This window comes from Chelmon rostratus, chromosome 12, assembly GCF_017976325.1.
Source record: "Chelmon rostratus isolate fCheRos1 chromosome 12, fCheRos1.pri, whole genome shotgun sequence".
Classification (NCBI taxonomy): domain Eukaryota; kingdom Metazoa; phylum Chordata; class Actinopteri; order Chaetodontiformes; family Chaetodontidae; genus Chelmon; species Chelmon rostratus.
Genome location: NC_055669.1, coordinates 18,812,601 through 18,828,685, shown reverse-complemented (window position 1 = coordinate 18,828,685; position 16,085 = coordinate 18,812,601). Strand labels below are relative to the sequence as shown.

The 16,085-nt window shown below is 38.6% G+C and overlaps 2 protein-coding genes across 2 annotated transcripts; both read left to right on the top strand.

The window, feature by feature from the left end:
• The first annotated feature begins 6,092 nt into the window (after positions 1 to 6,092).
• apoda.1 (apolipoprotein Da, duplicate 1) lies at positions 6,093 to 8,778 on the top strand. The gene is made up of 5 exons (XM_041949799.1): positions 6,093 to 6,165; positions 6,372 to 6,510; positions 7,546 to 7,667; positions 7,780 to 7,865; positions 8,062 to 8,778. Exons 2-5 carry the CDS (start codon positions 6,394 to 6,396, stop codon positions 8,298 to 8,300), a joined length of 564 nt encoding a protein of 187 aa, XP_041805733.1. The 5' UTR covers positions 6,093 to 6,165; positions 6,372 to 6,393; the 3' UTR covers positions 8,301 to 8,778.
• Positions 8,779 to 9,550: 772 nt separating this feature from the next.
• Positions 9,551 to 16,085, top strand: LOC121615584 (COP9 signalosome complex subunit 9). The gene is made up of 3 exons (XM_041949971.1): positions 9,551 to 9,737; positions 11,248 to 11,320; positions 15,448 to 16,085. The coding sequence occupies exons 1-3, from the start codon at positions 9,642 to 9,644 to the stop codon at positions 15,483 to 15,485; spliced, it is 207 nt and encodes a 68-aa protein (XP_041805905.1). The 5' UTR covers positions 9,551 to 9,641; the 3' UTR covers positions 15,486 to 16,085.

Sequence of the window (16,085 nt, the reverse complement as noted above, 5' to 3'; positions counted from 1 at the left end):
GATTCACTTTTAATCCCTGCCCTGCTATTACAGAGAGCTTCAAGGGCCTTGGAAACCACTTGCACTGGAAATGGGTTGAAGCCGAAGTGGTCTTTGGTAGCTTAGAAGAGACGGAGAAAACAAAATCAGACAAAGAGCTGCAGGACAGATGCTTATTAAAAACATTCAATATTTAGATCCGAATGGAGCAGTTGAAATATGGCCAGAACTGTAGTATATTGTAGTACACAACTGCTTCAGGTGTGAAATTCTGTAAATTACTAGGCCCAGGTTCAATGCGATACATCCTCACTTTTGTAAGCTTGGTCTGGTAATGTATTAATGTATTGTATTAAAATGTAATGTATGTATTAAAACCATTGTCTCATAATAATCTAATTCGGTTTTCATAAAGTTTTCACAGAAAAAACTGTTCACCTCCTTTGAGGAAAATTGTTTTTCAAAGCTCAGTCCAAACATTCACAGGCAGATGTGTCCTTTGCTTCAAAACAAATAGTCATATAAAAAATCACTAGGCCATCTATTTTTTATAATTCAAGGAGCAAGTTTCTTGTATTTTCACATGTAACATAACAAGACTAACACTGCTTACCAAATAGTAGCTAAGTGCTAATTCTAAACACTCTATAAGGCATATGATAACAAGTTTTGAGATCATGTAAATTATTGCCGTTTGTCTATGTGGAGGGAGATGGATGTCTGATTCAAATTTCATGGCAACCATCCACCTAACCACAAACGTAAAGCTCTTGATGGTGCTCGAGGAAAAGTCAGATGGATTCATCCTGCGGGGATCATGAATGTTAAATGTCTTCCAACAGGCCAAGACCCTGTAGGGGTTGAAAAACTGTACATCATAAGCAAAACATATTTTTTACTACAAAATAAGACTTGTTTCAAAACCAGCAGGGTTTATCTTGGTCACAACGTAATCTGCAATTGAACTGAACTGAGTGCAAAGCCAAAAAAGTGGTCGCTTCGATCCTTAGTGGATCATGTTGTTGCCCCCATGCATGTTTTTACCTGGGAAATGACCTCTGACCCACCAATGTGACACATTCTCAGGCATGTTTGACCAAAACCATGAAAATAAAGGCAATGGGATTCTTATCTTTGTTAAAGGATAACCACATACTTTATCAGCTTAACCAACCCTCACCTACTGTCAGAAGTTAATGGACAATGAACAACTTATGTTTTCATGAATGCATTAAGGTTAAATAAGTGTACATAACATAGAGCTATATGAATTGAATTAAGGGTAAATGAAAAATATCCTAATGTTCCTTTAAAATATTATGTATTCTATGGAGCATGGCATGCTTAAAGCAGCACTATAAACATTAAGAAAGAATTTGTTTAATAAGTTTACAACTTGCTGATTTTTTCCAACATGTACCAAGTATTTTATTTTATGAATCCTTATTAGTCTGCTTAGGAAGTGGCTGTGCCTCCGTATTCAGTATTTAAAATTTAAATATATGTGTGTCAGTGTTCTAAATAGTTGAGTTTAAGAAATCTGCAGTCTGCTTCATGTCCAAAAGGCTGAAAAAACCCTCGTCAATGCATCTATTTGACCTCGTTCTGCTGTTTTGTACATTTTTGCACAGTCTTATGAGCAAAATGTCCCTTCTTTAAATCTTCTTGACATTAGACAGATTGCTTGGTTGTTTCTACGGATCTTTTTCTTTCTGCCTTTGTTTGTGGTTTTGTATCATACTAAAAAGTCTCTCACCCACCTTCCTTAATTTTTGATGTGGATTAGTAATTATTAATTTCCTCGTACTGTAACTAGTGTAATAGTTAATTAAAATTACTTTTTGTTCGGTGACAAAACAATCCTTCTGACTAACAACACAGTCAAGCTGTCAGTTTCTATTCAGGTGAAAGGGCACAGGTGGTGTTGTGAACACTGGTGTGCCTCAGCAGCAGGAATCATTCTCAAACTTTGTGTGTGTTATGACATATGATATGACAGGGGTGGGAAACCTTTTCCTACCGAAGGCCATTTCATAACATCCTTTGAGGGCAATTCTCACTGGTGCCAATCACTGTTGATTGAAAAGAGAGCATGGAGGGGGTTCACTTGAAGGGGGCCAGCAATTGTATAAGGATGGCCCTGGCCCCTCTTTTGTGGCAGCCTTGGCCATAATAAATTATTGAACACGTATATCACACTGACCTTTGCATTGACTGGAACTGCTTCTCTTTGGCGAGGTGTCTTATGTCAGACGGTAGTCATGATGATGAGGTGACTCACAGCTGGTATTCCAGATTTGGGTGAGTCAGTCTTGAACTGAGTCTTTGCAAGAGTCAGTTTTAGAAAAAAAAAAAAAAAAGAGCTGCTCTCAGTAGCAGGTTGTTGCTTTGCAGCTCAATGCTTTTATGCTGGTTGTCAGGAACATCACCTGGTTCCACATTAAACAGCAAATATATTTAGTGAATTATTCCAGACAAAACAGTTTTACTTTATCTGATGCCCCCAGCCCACAGCAGCAACGAGGCTCTCCTTCACAAATTCTCTTTCTGATGAGGTTTCAGCTTCTTAGCCACATAACTTGCCTGTCTAACACCGTCTCTGACAGAATGTGCTCTTGTGAAAGCTGCTTGTTGGACATCCAAACTCCACAGAAGACTCATCATTCATATCATATTTTTAAGCGCGATTGTCCTCACAGCTAATCCAGTTCACCATGTTTGTAGCTGTCATGACGCTCGAGATTAGCCTTTTTCATCTCTGCAACCACATGCCCACAAACTAACTGAGAACAGCCCAGATTTATATATTAGAATGTTAAATTCTTCCAGTTCAACTTCAGATTAGACTTCCACATTGAAGACACTGTTGCCATGGCAGGAAAAAACAATGGTGTAATTTCTAACATTAACAAGGGCTCAGCTTCATTTAGATAAGATAATAAGCCAGCATGAACAACAGCAGGCTCCTGGAATTGAACACCCTAATTAGTGACATAATTAGTTACACCTGTCTACCAAGTCTGAATGTCTGTCGTGAGGAAGGTCTCTACTAACTTTCATTCATACATACAAGAAAGTTTAAAATACTAAGTGTAGTCATGCTAACATGCTGATGCTCAAAACATAGCTGAAATTGACAGAATAGCTAGTTTGTCATAAGTAACAGGGAGGAAGCTTCCTGGCAAGTGAAGAGCCAGATATTTTCTTCAGAATTTAGTTGCGAACCAAACAGAGCTCAAAGCATCAAAGACTCTTCAGATGGACAAAACACAACTCCAAATAAATGCTAATGTTGCTCTGCATCTGCTTGATGTGTAAATAAGCAGCTGTTTGTTAGCTTATTAGCCATATCAGCTGTATAAAGTGATAATGTGTCACTGTTGCGGTTACATCTTGTTGCGCTGCCCCCAAGTGGCAAAAGCACTCAATTACTGCATGTTTAGGAACAGGAACTTTGTCTTGGTCTGTGCACCATGGAAACGTGGAGGTGTAGGCTGAGGGTGGTGTTTTCTCAAAGGTGGGTAGGCGTGTCCACAGAAAAAGGTATGTGAAGAAGCTCTCCCACAGAATGGTTGTCATTGGCTGGTTAAATTTATGAATAGCTGCATGAGTGACTGCAGTCATGGCTGAAAAGACAGAGAAAAGAGCGCCATCTAGAGAAACATCACAGTACTGAACATGCTGCAGCCTGCATGCAGGAAGTGAAGTAAAAAAACACTGCAATGCCTGAAAGAGACAAAAACAAAAGCCTGTTTGATGATCACTGAATTTACCCTCTATCTGGTAGAATATAGAAACAAAAACTACAAATTACAAGCATGTGATCAAAACAAGTATGGGCCAGACGTTTTTTTGCTGAAGCGCTCCAGGCAAACACTGTCTGCATTCTCATCTGCTTCTTTAATATCCCTTCCCCTTTTGATATTTTTTTCTTCATCTGTGAGCCAGCGTGGTTGGTTCTTTCCTTGATCATCCACTGACCAGTCAGGCTCATTGCCTCCATCCAGGGAAAAAACCTGGCGCCTCTGCTTTAACCAGGCTTTGATGTTTCCGGGTGCAGCTAACAAGTCATTCCTCTCTGAAGTGTATTAGGTGGAAATTGAGCCTTTTGATCTTTCTCTTTTTTAATTTAACCTTGTTTGTAGCCATGGGGTTTTGTCTGAAAGCAGACAGCATTTAATGGTATTTCCATTTAATTGACAGGTTTTGCATGTATTTTGCTGCATAACCATGCATGACCGCGCTTCTTCAACATTTCATAACTACAGAAGTATTGCCAAATTTTCACAAGACTTCTTGAATGAATTGATTAGGCTGGCACATGTCCAGCTCTTACTGATCATATGGCAACTTATATTCTTTAACTACACGAGCAAGTAAGCAATCATTTTAACACAAATCACGAGGAAAAGAAGATCAACAACGTTATGGGCAGTAATATTTTCAAACCCATGAATTGGTTCTTTTTCCGAGCATCTGCCTCCTTTTCAGACTATTCACAGCAAACTGTGTGGTAGCATTGAAAGTATAAAGATTACACACTTCACACAAATATCCTGCAACATTATGCCAGTCTGCACAAATCAAAGCTAATTCAAAACTTTTGCACGTTTCATTTCAATGGGTAAAAAACAAAACAAAACAACAGTCTATTTCTCTCCAGAAACATGGCACTAACAAATCTACACTTGGTAAACACTTGATTCTGTGAAATGATGCTCTTCAGTGCTGGATGAGGTTTCACAGTGTGCTCCAAGTGGACCCGGCCCGAGTCTTCTGTTTCCAGCAGATTTTCCAGCATGATGACTGACGGGATGAGAGTCACCAGTCACACTGGCTGAAAACCAACACAGTGCAACAGGGAGGAGGGATTCTGCTCACAGAACACTGAGGAAAATGTCAGACAAGGGTTGAAATACGTGGAAATAGGAATCATAGGAGACAAATGCGATGTAATGTGTGTTATTATGAAACAAGACTGAGAGTATACAATGCTGATAGATAAACCAGTATTAGTAGAACTGATTTGTTTTGCCTTCATTGTTTTTGATAGCTTCACTGAGTGCATTCACATTCACATTCTGTAGCTGACCAGTGCAGACACAGTCTGATCTGCCCAAGTGATGGTGATAACAGAGGGGCAAGTGCTGCTTTTTACTTTCCCCAGCCAGATTAATCCTGTGTGGATCAAACTGGCAACCTTCTGGTCACGAACCTACTTTTGCCTACCCGTGGTGCTTGATGAAGGGTCAGACGACCACCAAAAACAAATGTCTGCACCCATTTGCTTGCTCACAGTTTATAAAAAAATTCCATAGAGGGATAAATAAAGCATGCCTTCTTCTTCTTCTGATCCATCCAATGGTTATTGAGACATTTCACTCTGAACCACAGATATTAACCAGATTGGTGGCGGCAGAGGGTCACCAAAGCTTCTACATTTCATCTTGTGCCAAACATGAATGTACCAAGTTTCATGCAAATCTGCTGAATAACTATTGAGGCATTTCGCTTCAAACCACATGTGAAGCTAATGGTGGCACAACATGAGAGGTTAGAGGGTTACCCAAACTCAAAGATTCATTGCATGGGTCCTGTTAATATTTGTTCAAAATTTCATGGCAATCTGTTGAACAGTTGTTGAGATATTTCAGTCTGGACTGAAGTTGGCTACCGACAGACTGGCATTGCCATCTTAAGAGCCACGTTGCAAAGTCCCGAGTTGTCAAATGTATAAGCAAGCTGATGTGAACGTGACAAAGAATATTAAATTAGGTCCTGATCTAATTCATTCGGTCAGCCCCTTTGTGTAACCGGGACTAAGTGGTTTCCTTTCTTAGATTTGAAAATAACATTAAAAATGGCCACAGTTTGCTGCTGCGTGTGTAAAGATTGTGTATCTCTGCAACCTGAGGGTAAAGAAAAAACACACACACACATTCCTGCCCATCTAAGGCAAGAGAACATCTAGATTGTGTTAAAAAATTTCTTCTGGTATGTCCCCCATGACTCCACTTTGCTAATAGCTTACTTCATGTCTGAAATAAAGCTGGCTCTACACAAAGGCAGCTATTGATGACACAGAGACGCAATACTGCAAAATCTCACAGAGAGCAACGTCTCCAATTCAAATACCAGAATTTGTCTGAGGGAGAGAACGTAGATCTGCACCACCAGGCCACAGTGGTAAGAAAATATATTTGGTAGCTTATATAAATAATGATAAACAGGTTACTCACTGATTACTGCATTGAACAGCCTGAATTAATGTTGTATTCTTATGTTTTTTTAATGTCATATTTCTGTTATTTGTTGCCTTAGCTATAAATAGTTGATCTGCAGGCTGTTAGTCAGTGACTCATTTGTATGTTTTGGTTGGTAAATGTTTGCAGGTAACAAAGGACCGTCTCTACCATGAAGTTATCTTTAGTTCTGGTTTTTGCATTCATCCTCCCACTCATCAGGGCTCAGGTGCCCCACTGGGGACCATGTCCAGAACCAGCCGTTCAGCCGGCCTTCAACCTCAAACAGGTATAAGCGTCTTTGTGCAGAATATGATAAATAAACTGGCAGACCGATGCTTGGTGCTGTGCAATGACAGCGAGGGGATGACATGATGTGTTGGAACCAAAACAGCTGTCCTTTTCCTCTTGTACCGTTTTAAAAGAAAAAATTGAGTATGTGCTGTATCTGATTTGATTTTTGTTATATGGCAATAAGAACTAAAACACTTATTATCATCATTATCATAAGAGGAGGCTGGTGTAGAAACAGATAATGAAATATGATATATTAAAACACATATTTAATCATAAAGTTGCACATTACTTGAAAGTAGTTCCTGTTCTTATTTTGCATGCCCTTGTGTGTCCACCTTTTTGAGCTGCTGGAACTGCAAATTTCTCCTTGGAGATAAATAAAGTATCTATCTATCTATCTATCTATCTATCTATCTATCTATCTATCTATCTATCTATCTATCTATCTATCTATCTATCTATCTATCTATCTATCTATCTATCTATCTATCTATCTATCTATCTATCTATCTATCTAGCTAGCTATCTATCTAGCTAGCTATATTAAATGTGTCCTTACACAAGTTAGAATTGGCGATGATTATGGCACATTAATAAGCATGTAAATAGCTTCTCTCTGTTTACATCTACATTATAGAGTGTTATATGCCAAATTTTGGTGTTAAAGTGAACTGTTACTGGATTACTAGGGCATTAAGGCATAAGTAGTATTGTACTGTTGTAGCTGGCGAGGTGGAGGTCATTTTAAGTGATTTTATCCTGGTGCCCACCACCAGGTTAATAACATATACATTATCCCCTTTGAAATGTTGTGGAGTAAAGTTGCATAAAGTGGAAATACTCAAGTGTAGTCAAAATTTTACTCGTAATTGTGCTCAGTTACTTTTCCCCGCTGGTAAAGATGAGGTTTGATGGGACACCTGCTGTACATTTTAATGAATCCACTAAAGTATGTAGATTTATTCATACTCTCTACTGACGGTGTTCTGAATTGTCTTTGAACTCGAGTGTGTTTTTGCCCTCACAGTTCATGGGGAGATGGTTTGAAATTGCCAAGCTGCCGGCCCAGTTTGAGAAGGGACGGTGCATCGAAACCAATTTCACTTTGAGGACGGACAGCTCCATTCGAGTGGTCAGCTCTGAAATACTGTGAGTCCTGTCTGCAATTTCTCTGTGCAAATGTGGAGTCAGGAGGTAATCTTTGCATGTTTTATATTTCCCTTAATCCAACATGAAATTTTAACTGTTTGGAATAAAACAGAAAAGGAGAGCTGAGAAAAATTGAAGGGACTGGAGTCATAGAGGATCTGAAGAATCCCGCCAAGCTGGGAATAAGTTACTCCTACGGTGAGCGAGACATCTGATACCTCTTTGGGAATAACTTTCACTGTTGTGTGTTGTCTTGACAGTCGGTCAAGTTAGTGGGCATCCACTTCTATCACCCTCATATGATGCAGTTTACTTTCTCTTCCTGTGTCATATGAGGAGGAAATATTGGTAGTGATCTGGTTTTGATCTTCTTTCGTACTCCCTAATGCCACAGTCCTGCCCTACTCCCCTTACTGGATCCTGTCCACTGACTACGTGAACTCAGCCCTGGTGTATTCCTGCACGGACATCCTGAGGCTCTTCCACGTCGACTTCGCCTGGATCCTGGGCCGAACACGAACCCTGCCGGACTCCACCGTCCAGAAGGCCCAGGAGATCTTCGCCAACAACAACATCGACGTGAGCAGGATGATTCCCAGCAGGCAGCAAGGCTGTGACAAAACTACTCAGTAGCATCAGTAGAAATCCAACACAAGATGGTGCTGTTGCTGATGGGAGGGAAAAGATGATTTATCATGTGGAAAATATTTGACTAATATTTTTATGGTGATTGTGACCAGGAGGTCAGTCACTCAGTGTGTTTATGTATGGCACAGGTCTGCCTTTTAAAGCCAATGAAATGGTTTGCAGCAAAAATGACTGCATGCCTATATTGTTCATTATAGTTAGAAGCTGGATGTGAGGGTGATTGAAGTATTGCAGTATAAGTGAATGCTAAGTCATTGTTTAACCACCTTGTTGTTTGGCACATCATCACTAAGGTGTGATATTACAAGCATAGAGAAATGTTACACACAGTTTTAGCCATTCAAGCTGTTTAATAAGCATAATGAAAACTGTTTGCCGTTTCGTTTGCAGTGTAAAATATAATCATCTTGGAATCAAATGATATTAAATAAACCTGATGCTGATGGTACAATATGAAAACATAAAGCATCTATTAGAGTTAATAAAAGTCAGTGAAACTAAAATGTGAATTTTTTTATTCTGTTGCAAGATTTTTTAATGAAACATACTGTATAAACATCAGTGTACAGTTAAGGATTTCTTCAGACTGGGGATGCACACATGTATAGAGTCAGAAACAAAAACTGATTTGAAAAGATCTGCATGAAAAGTGTTTTAATTCACATGTAAAGTTATTTAAACTACAGACTGACAATTAATGTACTGAAATTACGACAATATATAGCTTGATATCAGTCTATTAATTTTCCCCATAAGTAGCTTTAGTGTTTAAATTTGCCTGTAAGGTTTTAGTATGCAGAACATGTCATATGTCGTATGTCATATACAAAACATATGGTAGACAATATGTGGTACTACAATGCAAGGTATGTTGCAGTGGTATAAATGTTGTATTTTGAATGAAACATGTATGGAAGTGGTCATTATGATGTTAGAAAGAAACAAACTTTGTATTAATGGTGTAAAGTATGCAAATTGTAAACTTCACAACACAGAAGCCTATTATGTTTTTTTCTTATAGCAGCATTTTCCAGCAGCTCAAATCAAAAGCAAAACATTTGAATACTTAAAAGTAATGTTGGCTACATCTCGACTGGTTAAGTATTAATACGTTGTGTATGTTATGTGAATGGTGGCGCAATTTCATGCATGAAAACTTCAAAACAAACTTGCTGCGGAACCTTTATGTCTTGCCTGTGCTTTCACGTCGGATTTATTTTCACCCGGCACCACACTAGCTTGGCCGTGTAGCTCACAGTGTAGCATCTCTAGCTACGAATTTGATGATAATCTGACCTCCTGACGACCTGGTGGTTTTGTTCACCCATGCCACTGAAGGATCAGTCAAACTCGACCGCCATGAAACCAGCAGTGGATGAGATGTTTCCGGAGGGTGCTGGGCCGTACGTTGATCTGGATGAGGTTTGTTAGCTAACTAGTTAGCCGGATAACTCGTTATCTTAGATACGTATATAAGCAATTATCATACGTTAGCCAGCTGTTTCTTAAAAGCCTTCTTTATTACCCAATCTACAGACTAATATCTTCATAGTCAAGTTTAGATTTTAGTTGAAGTAAAAAAAAAATAAAAAAATTCGCCGAGTTCATGTTCATGTAACGCTAACTTGACAGACTCTTGGTAACTGATTTAGCTAGCTAACTAGCTTATGTTATGAATAACGTTTATTTATTTGGGGGTTGACCTAGAAGTATTTAGATCATTAACTTCGCCAAATAAAAGTAGTAATGTCAAACTGAGAAAATACTATCATTTAAAGTCATGCATCTAAAACTTAACCAAAGTAAAATTGAAACTATGTAAATATTATCAGCAGAATTAGCCATTAGCAGAAGTACCTATTATGCAGGAAACGTTTACTGTCAATGTTGTACTATTTAATTTAATATAATTAATTGCTCTTGTATAACAGCTAAATTGTATGCTGGATTTTACTGCTGTGGTTGGTTAAAGCTGACCTAATTGTAACTACTTTACAAACCATTGGGTAGTTTAATCTGCACAATGCATCATATTCTGGACAATCATTATATGTTTGTATCATTGCTGTAGTTATCTCTTTTATGAGCTCAGAAAAACAGCCCTGTTTCGGCTATTTGAGGATGCATTTTCAGATAATCCCAGAGGGTTTAAAATAGTTGATTATTTTTATGAACACTTAATCTTTAAATTAATCAGAAGAATTCCAAATCACCAAATTTGGAGATACAAGGTTTTGACTGGACAGGAAGGGTATGAAAAGGTGTAATTTAAAAGTAACCTGTAACTAAAACTGTCACATAAATGACAAATGTAGCAGAGTAAACAATCCAGTATTTGACTCTCAGATGTAGTAGAGATTAATTATAAAGTTGCATAAAATGTAAAAACTCTAGTAAAGTACAGGTACCTTGAATTAGCACTTAAGTACAGTACTTGAGTAAATGTACTTTGTTACATCCCACCACTGGATGTATCACAATATACTGTTAACCATCCCAGAGAATTTATGGTCACCTATCACAGTGTAAATGTTAAGTGTATTGTGGTATCTATCTGATGTACTTCATTTTACAAACTGGCAAAATAACTCAACTAATCACGTGAAGCCTGATGTTAAACTAAACAAAGTTCAACAAAGAGCTGCCTTTTGGACTGACAAACTGTCTCTTGGTTGGGATGAAACCAGGAAGATGCAGCAGAAAAATTCAAAAGTAGTGATTCAAAAATAGGGTTTAGCATTTTCTAGTTTGTAAACAGTCACATAAGAGCACAAAACATACCGTCTTTGCAGATGCATGATTGAGTGCAATTAATTATAATGACAAATGTATCTAAACAGAGTGTTAGTAACAGGCTAGTTACAGGTAAGCAGCTGGCTGTCTCTCTTGGGTTAAATTTGTGTCTCTGAGCTGCGTGTTTGTTCTCTGGCAGGCTGGGGGAAGCACAGGACTGCTGATGGACCTGGCTGCCAATGAAAAGGCAGTTCATTCAGACTTCTTCAATGGTAAAGATTTCCTCATATATTGTACATGCAACTTGCCATGGCTTACCTTTCCACCTGACAAACTAAGATTCTCAACAGCAGAACTACTTGAAGCCTTTGGAAATTGTTGAAGAAATACTGATTTTATAGTGTATATCAGGCATGTCAAACTCATTCCATAAAGGGCTGTGTGGCTGCAGGTTTTTGTTCCAACCAAGGAGGAGCACACCAGGCCAACCAATCAACATCAAGGGATCACTTAATTATCAGCTGAAGACTGAGATCAGCTGATTAATTGATTCCAGCCAGGTGTGCTCCTCCTTGGTTGGAACGAAAACCTGCAGCCACACGGCCCTTTATGGAATGAGTTTGACATGCCTGGTGTATATAGTTTATAGTTATTGTGTACTGAGAGTCTGTGGTATTTGGAGTCATTGTATATACCACTGGCCACCGCTACAGTAATCTGTTTAAAAGAAAATCTATTCCTTTTTAATAGCAATAGGGTGGTGTATATACTTTATTCTTGTTAGACATTTCAAAACACACACATACACAGTATGTACATACATGATCTATTATTTGTTTGAAAAAGACACAGACATATTGGTAAAAATCTGATACATAGCAATTCAAAGCTAATTTAAATAAATGTTGGCAAGGAATCATTGACAATTCACCTCAGATTCATTTGCGAAATAAAAGAAAATCAATATTTCCTCAAGCCAGCTATTTAAAGTAGTGTCAGCCAAATGCCTAAAATTCAGCGCCACATCAGTAGCAGTAAATGATGAGTATTGATACACAGGGCAATATTTGGGGCAGTCCCCAAAGAGATATTTTTCACTGACATGCTGTCGACTGGGTTTGTGTCCAGCATTTCAGTAATGCTACATGTGCCTGGAGATGAAACAGCTTATTACTCCAGTTATTGTCTTCATCTGGAAGGAGTTAGGGGCCAGTAGCTGCTAACACTAATGCCTTGTTTTTACTATTGCTTGCAGTCAAATTTACTGTCAGTTCTCTATTGTTCTGTTTGACACCATACAGTCTTGTCAAATAAGTATCAAGGCCGGTCGTGCCATTGGCTACTTTATTGCACGACTGAATGTTCTGGATCCTAGAATTGTTCCGTCGAGTTGTCCTTTTTCAGCAAAACTAGTATGGACATCAGGCTGCGTTGCGGATTGTTCACAATGGAGCTGAACATTTTTGTTTAGCTGCACATTTTTCCTCAGGAAGTAGATATTTGATTGGAGGGATTTAGTAGGAGAGGCACATGTTACACACAAACCTCGATCTATAAACAAAAGACCACAGAGACGAGTTAGTTAGCTCTCTGACCTTTGTATTGACTTTCTGAAAGGTGCTGATTAATCTTTTCACCTTCAGACTGAGCCTGATGCCACCTTTTGGCTGTAATGATCCTCTTAGAGGATTTTACAAATAGATGTATCAATGCAAATTAATTTTGCCACTCTGGTAATCTGAAGTGAACTCAGGAGGAGTCACTCATCTTCATCTAGGAAATTGTCTGTCAGTCAGAGCAGATTGAATCTATTAGCACATAATGTTATTTCACCTCTGGGCGTCAGAGTGCTGTTGGTTCCACAGCAGGAAATGTCTTTACTGGACCCCAAAACATTCCATGTCCCCCATCCCCCTTTTACAAACTGTGTTTTATAATGTAGTGTGATCTCTGTCCCGAGGCGCAGCTACATCAAACAGCCACAACGTCTCACCATATGCGACACAGATTCCACGCCGACTTCTCAGCAGGAGCTCTGTGGATGTGCTTTGTATGAGGCTCATTTGGGGCGGCAGGCTTTATTCCCTTCCGATAGAGATGTGTACCACTTAACTGTCTCTAGGCTTATTGAAAGCAGCTCCAAGTCCCCTGGCCTACATTTTTAAAGAGATTTTGAATGTTCATTACTTCAAACAATCAGTGACATCCTAGCTCAATTCTTTTAGTCCCAAAAGTAAAGCTGCTGTGTTAATTTATGTGATTTCATACTGCTCACTAATATTCAGGTTACAGCAGATTTGTGGAAAAATAACTCCAGTGGATTGTAATTGTCTGTAATTGTGAATGTTTTAAGTTGTTTTACAAAGTTTTTACTTAATAGCCAACATGAAACTCCAGTATAATCAAACTGTTTCTGCAAGTAAAACATAAATGTATCTCATTGGAAATATTTGTGTAGGGTCAGTTGTGGGCATGTTTAATACGCACTATGAACACTGCATGCTCACATTCTTAACCACTGTCAGCTTGTCTGCATGGTTTATTGCATGGTTAAAGTTGGATAATATCATCTATTTTTGCATTGCTGCTATGTTTATTCATCAGTCCTGTGAGTTAACCAGGCAAGTTGGACATCTAAAGATTTAATGTGCATTCACAGTGTGCAGAAGCCCCAGACTGGACATTTAGTAATGTGTTAAATATTCTGGTGCTATGGTCCCCTAGTTCCAATTCGGACACATCTAAATACTTTAATGAAGTGACATTTTAGACAAGAAGATGCTTCTAAATTTGTGGAAACAGTTTGGGAAACACCTTTTCCTGTTTTTTGAGCTTGGTGTGGAAGAACTTGACTGACCTGCATAAGGCCTAAGCTCACCCCCCTTCGTATGTTGGCAGGAACTTCATTTTTCCACTGTAAAATGTCCCTCTCAGTACACGTGTCATGTCAATTTAAGGGCTCCTCACTGAACATGTTTGTTTGTATAATTTGTTGTTGTATATAAAAAAATTGGCCAAGATATTAAAATCTTAGATATTGATAGTGGTATCCACTTCAGAAATCCAGTATCAGTTGGGCTAAAGATCTTAAAGCAGTATATTAATGCCAAGGGTTTTGGAATGAAACGTTCAACAATCAATCCACATATTTTTGGCCATACGACCAGCAGTTACAACATGACAGAAGGAATTTTGTCACCTGAGCATACCTGTCTTTCATGTAGGTAATGTGTTTGTTGCGAAGGCTTTAATTAGGGCCAAAATGTTGTTTTTCTGTCATGTGCCGTCTGATTTCTATGTTCTGTGGGTTTGATGACACCTTTTAAAACAGCAGTCTGTGCACAAGGAGGACTTGTGGATAACAAGCAAAAAAAAAAAGTGTAAATTCTTGTGTGCAGTGTGCACACAATGCACTGTATGTGGACTTGTAGTAAGTAAACTGGCCGGTAGCACTCTGAAAGATTTCAAGAGATGTGCTACAAAGAAAATGAGTAGAGGCTGTTCCTTCCTTTGCTTTGCATTCTGCCATTTATTCTGTGATTGTAAATTATATGTTTTTAACGTTTGGGACTACTGATGAGACGAAATGAGACATTTCCAGACATCACCCTGGGCTTTAGGAATTTTTAATGACTCTTTTTTTCATTATTAAGCAATCAATTAAAAAAATCACAAAAATAATCACCAGTTGCAGTCCCAGCTTTTATTTTACCAGGATAACACTCTGCTGCAACTAATGATCATTTTCATTAATGATTAATGTGCCGATTATTTCCTTAATCACTTGATTCATTATTGTGCCTAAAAATGTCAGAAAATAGTGAAAATGCTGGTAATAACACAACCACAGCCCAAGACAGAAAAACAACTAAAAAGAAAAATCGAATATAAACAGAGCCGTATATAAAAAGGCAATGCAAATGAAAAGAGCTGTAGATTCAGCAAACATACAGCACCAACTTACAGTATCCCCTCATATGGCACATGGCAGGGAATGGCTATAGAGGTGATGCAATACTGACTGAATGGTTAAAGATTCACTAAAAATGAAAGTTTTTTTTCCTTCAAGCTGCATCCCAGTGAGTGTTAAATATAAGCTGCATGCAGAAACCGAGGATGTGGCACATATTCCTGTGCATGTTCATACAGTTCTCCTGCTGACCTCTGACCTCACAAACTGTCAGACCCACAGGAAAGGCGCTCAGCAGACTCCTCAGCTAGTGCATTCTCAGATCCTTTTACTTTTATCACCCTGCACCCCTCTAGCCCTCCAACCTATAACGCTGCTTTATGAGAAAATGTCTGGCTTGCAGAAACATTTGAAATACGGCCGGTGTTTCATTGTCCTGCTGTTATGTAACTGTAGTGTAATAATTCAGTTTTTGTTTCCCTGCCACAGATTTTGAGGATCTGTTTGATGATGATGACATCCAGTGACGGAGACTAATGTGTCTTCAGAGCAGTGATGGATGACATTCACACCACTCCACGTCTTTTTTTCCTCAACATTTTTTTTTGTGGAAAGCAAACCAACCATTTACCGTCTAATGACATACAATTTCCTTTCATAGTTGTCCTAGTTTCAGGCTTCTTAAAACATCCTTAAAAAGTCTTCAGCGGCTCCAGATGTTGTGAAATTCTTAAGATCCCAAGGATTCCTTCATAAGGTTCGTCAAAGTTATGAGCTTGTATTGTGCTCATGTCTTCGACTGCTTCTAAGCTGGATTGCAGGTTTCAGTGTGCCGGAGAACACCTGTTAGGAGCCTAATTATACATATGATGGGCAGAGGCACCATATGCTGTCGCCCTTAAACATACTGCAGATGGCATATGAGAAATGATGTTCTGCTGAAATGGCTTAAATTATTTGTATGACAGTGTGTGGTTTTATATCTGCAGTCTGTCACGTTACGTCATGCATTTGTACATATATGTACAGTAGTTATGCATCCACAGTTGTATTTTTGTGATGGATTGTGCATGTGACACTGATCCAATGTCAATAAATATAGATGTATAGATTTTTGTATATATGAA

Bases quoted from the DNA above. Each gene is read 5' to 3' on its own strand.
- apoda.1 (XM_041949799.1), top strand. From the start codon at position 6,394: ATGAAGTTATCTTTAGTTCTGGTTTTTGCATTCATCCTCCCACTCATC. The intron at 6,511-7,545 runs GTATAAGCGTCT...TTGCCCTCACAG, and splicing joins CGGCCTTCAACCTCAAACAG to TTCATGGGGAGATGGTTTGA. The intron at 7,668-7,779 runs GTGAGTCCTGTC...GGAATAAAACAG, and splicing joins GTGGTCAGCTCTGAAATACT to AAAAGGAGAGCTGAGAAAAA.
- LOC121615584 (XM_041949971.1), top strand. From the start codon at position 9,642: ATGCCACTGAAGGATCAGTCAAACTCGACCGCCATGAAACCAGCAGTG. The intron at 9,738-11,247 runs GTTTGTTAGCTA...GTTCTCTGGCAG, and splicing joins CGTACGTTGATCTGGATGAG to GCTGGGGGAAGCACAGGACT. The intron at 11,321-15,447 runs GTAAAGATTTCC...TCCCTGCCACAG, and splicing joins TCATTCAGACTTCTTCAATG to ATTTTGAGGATCTGTTTGAT.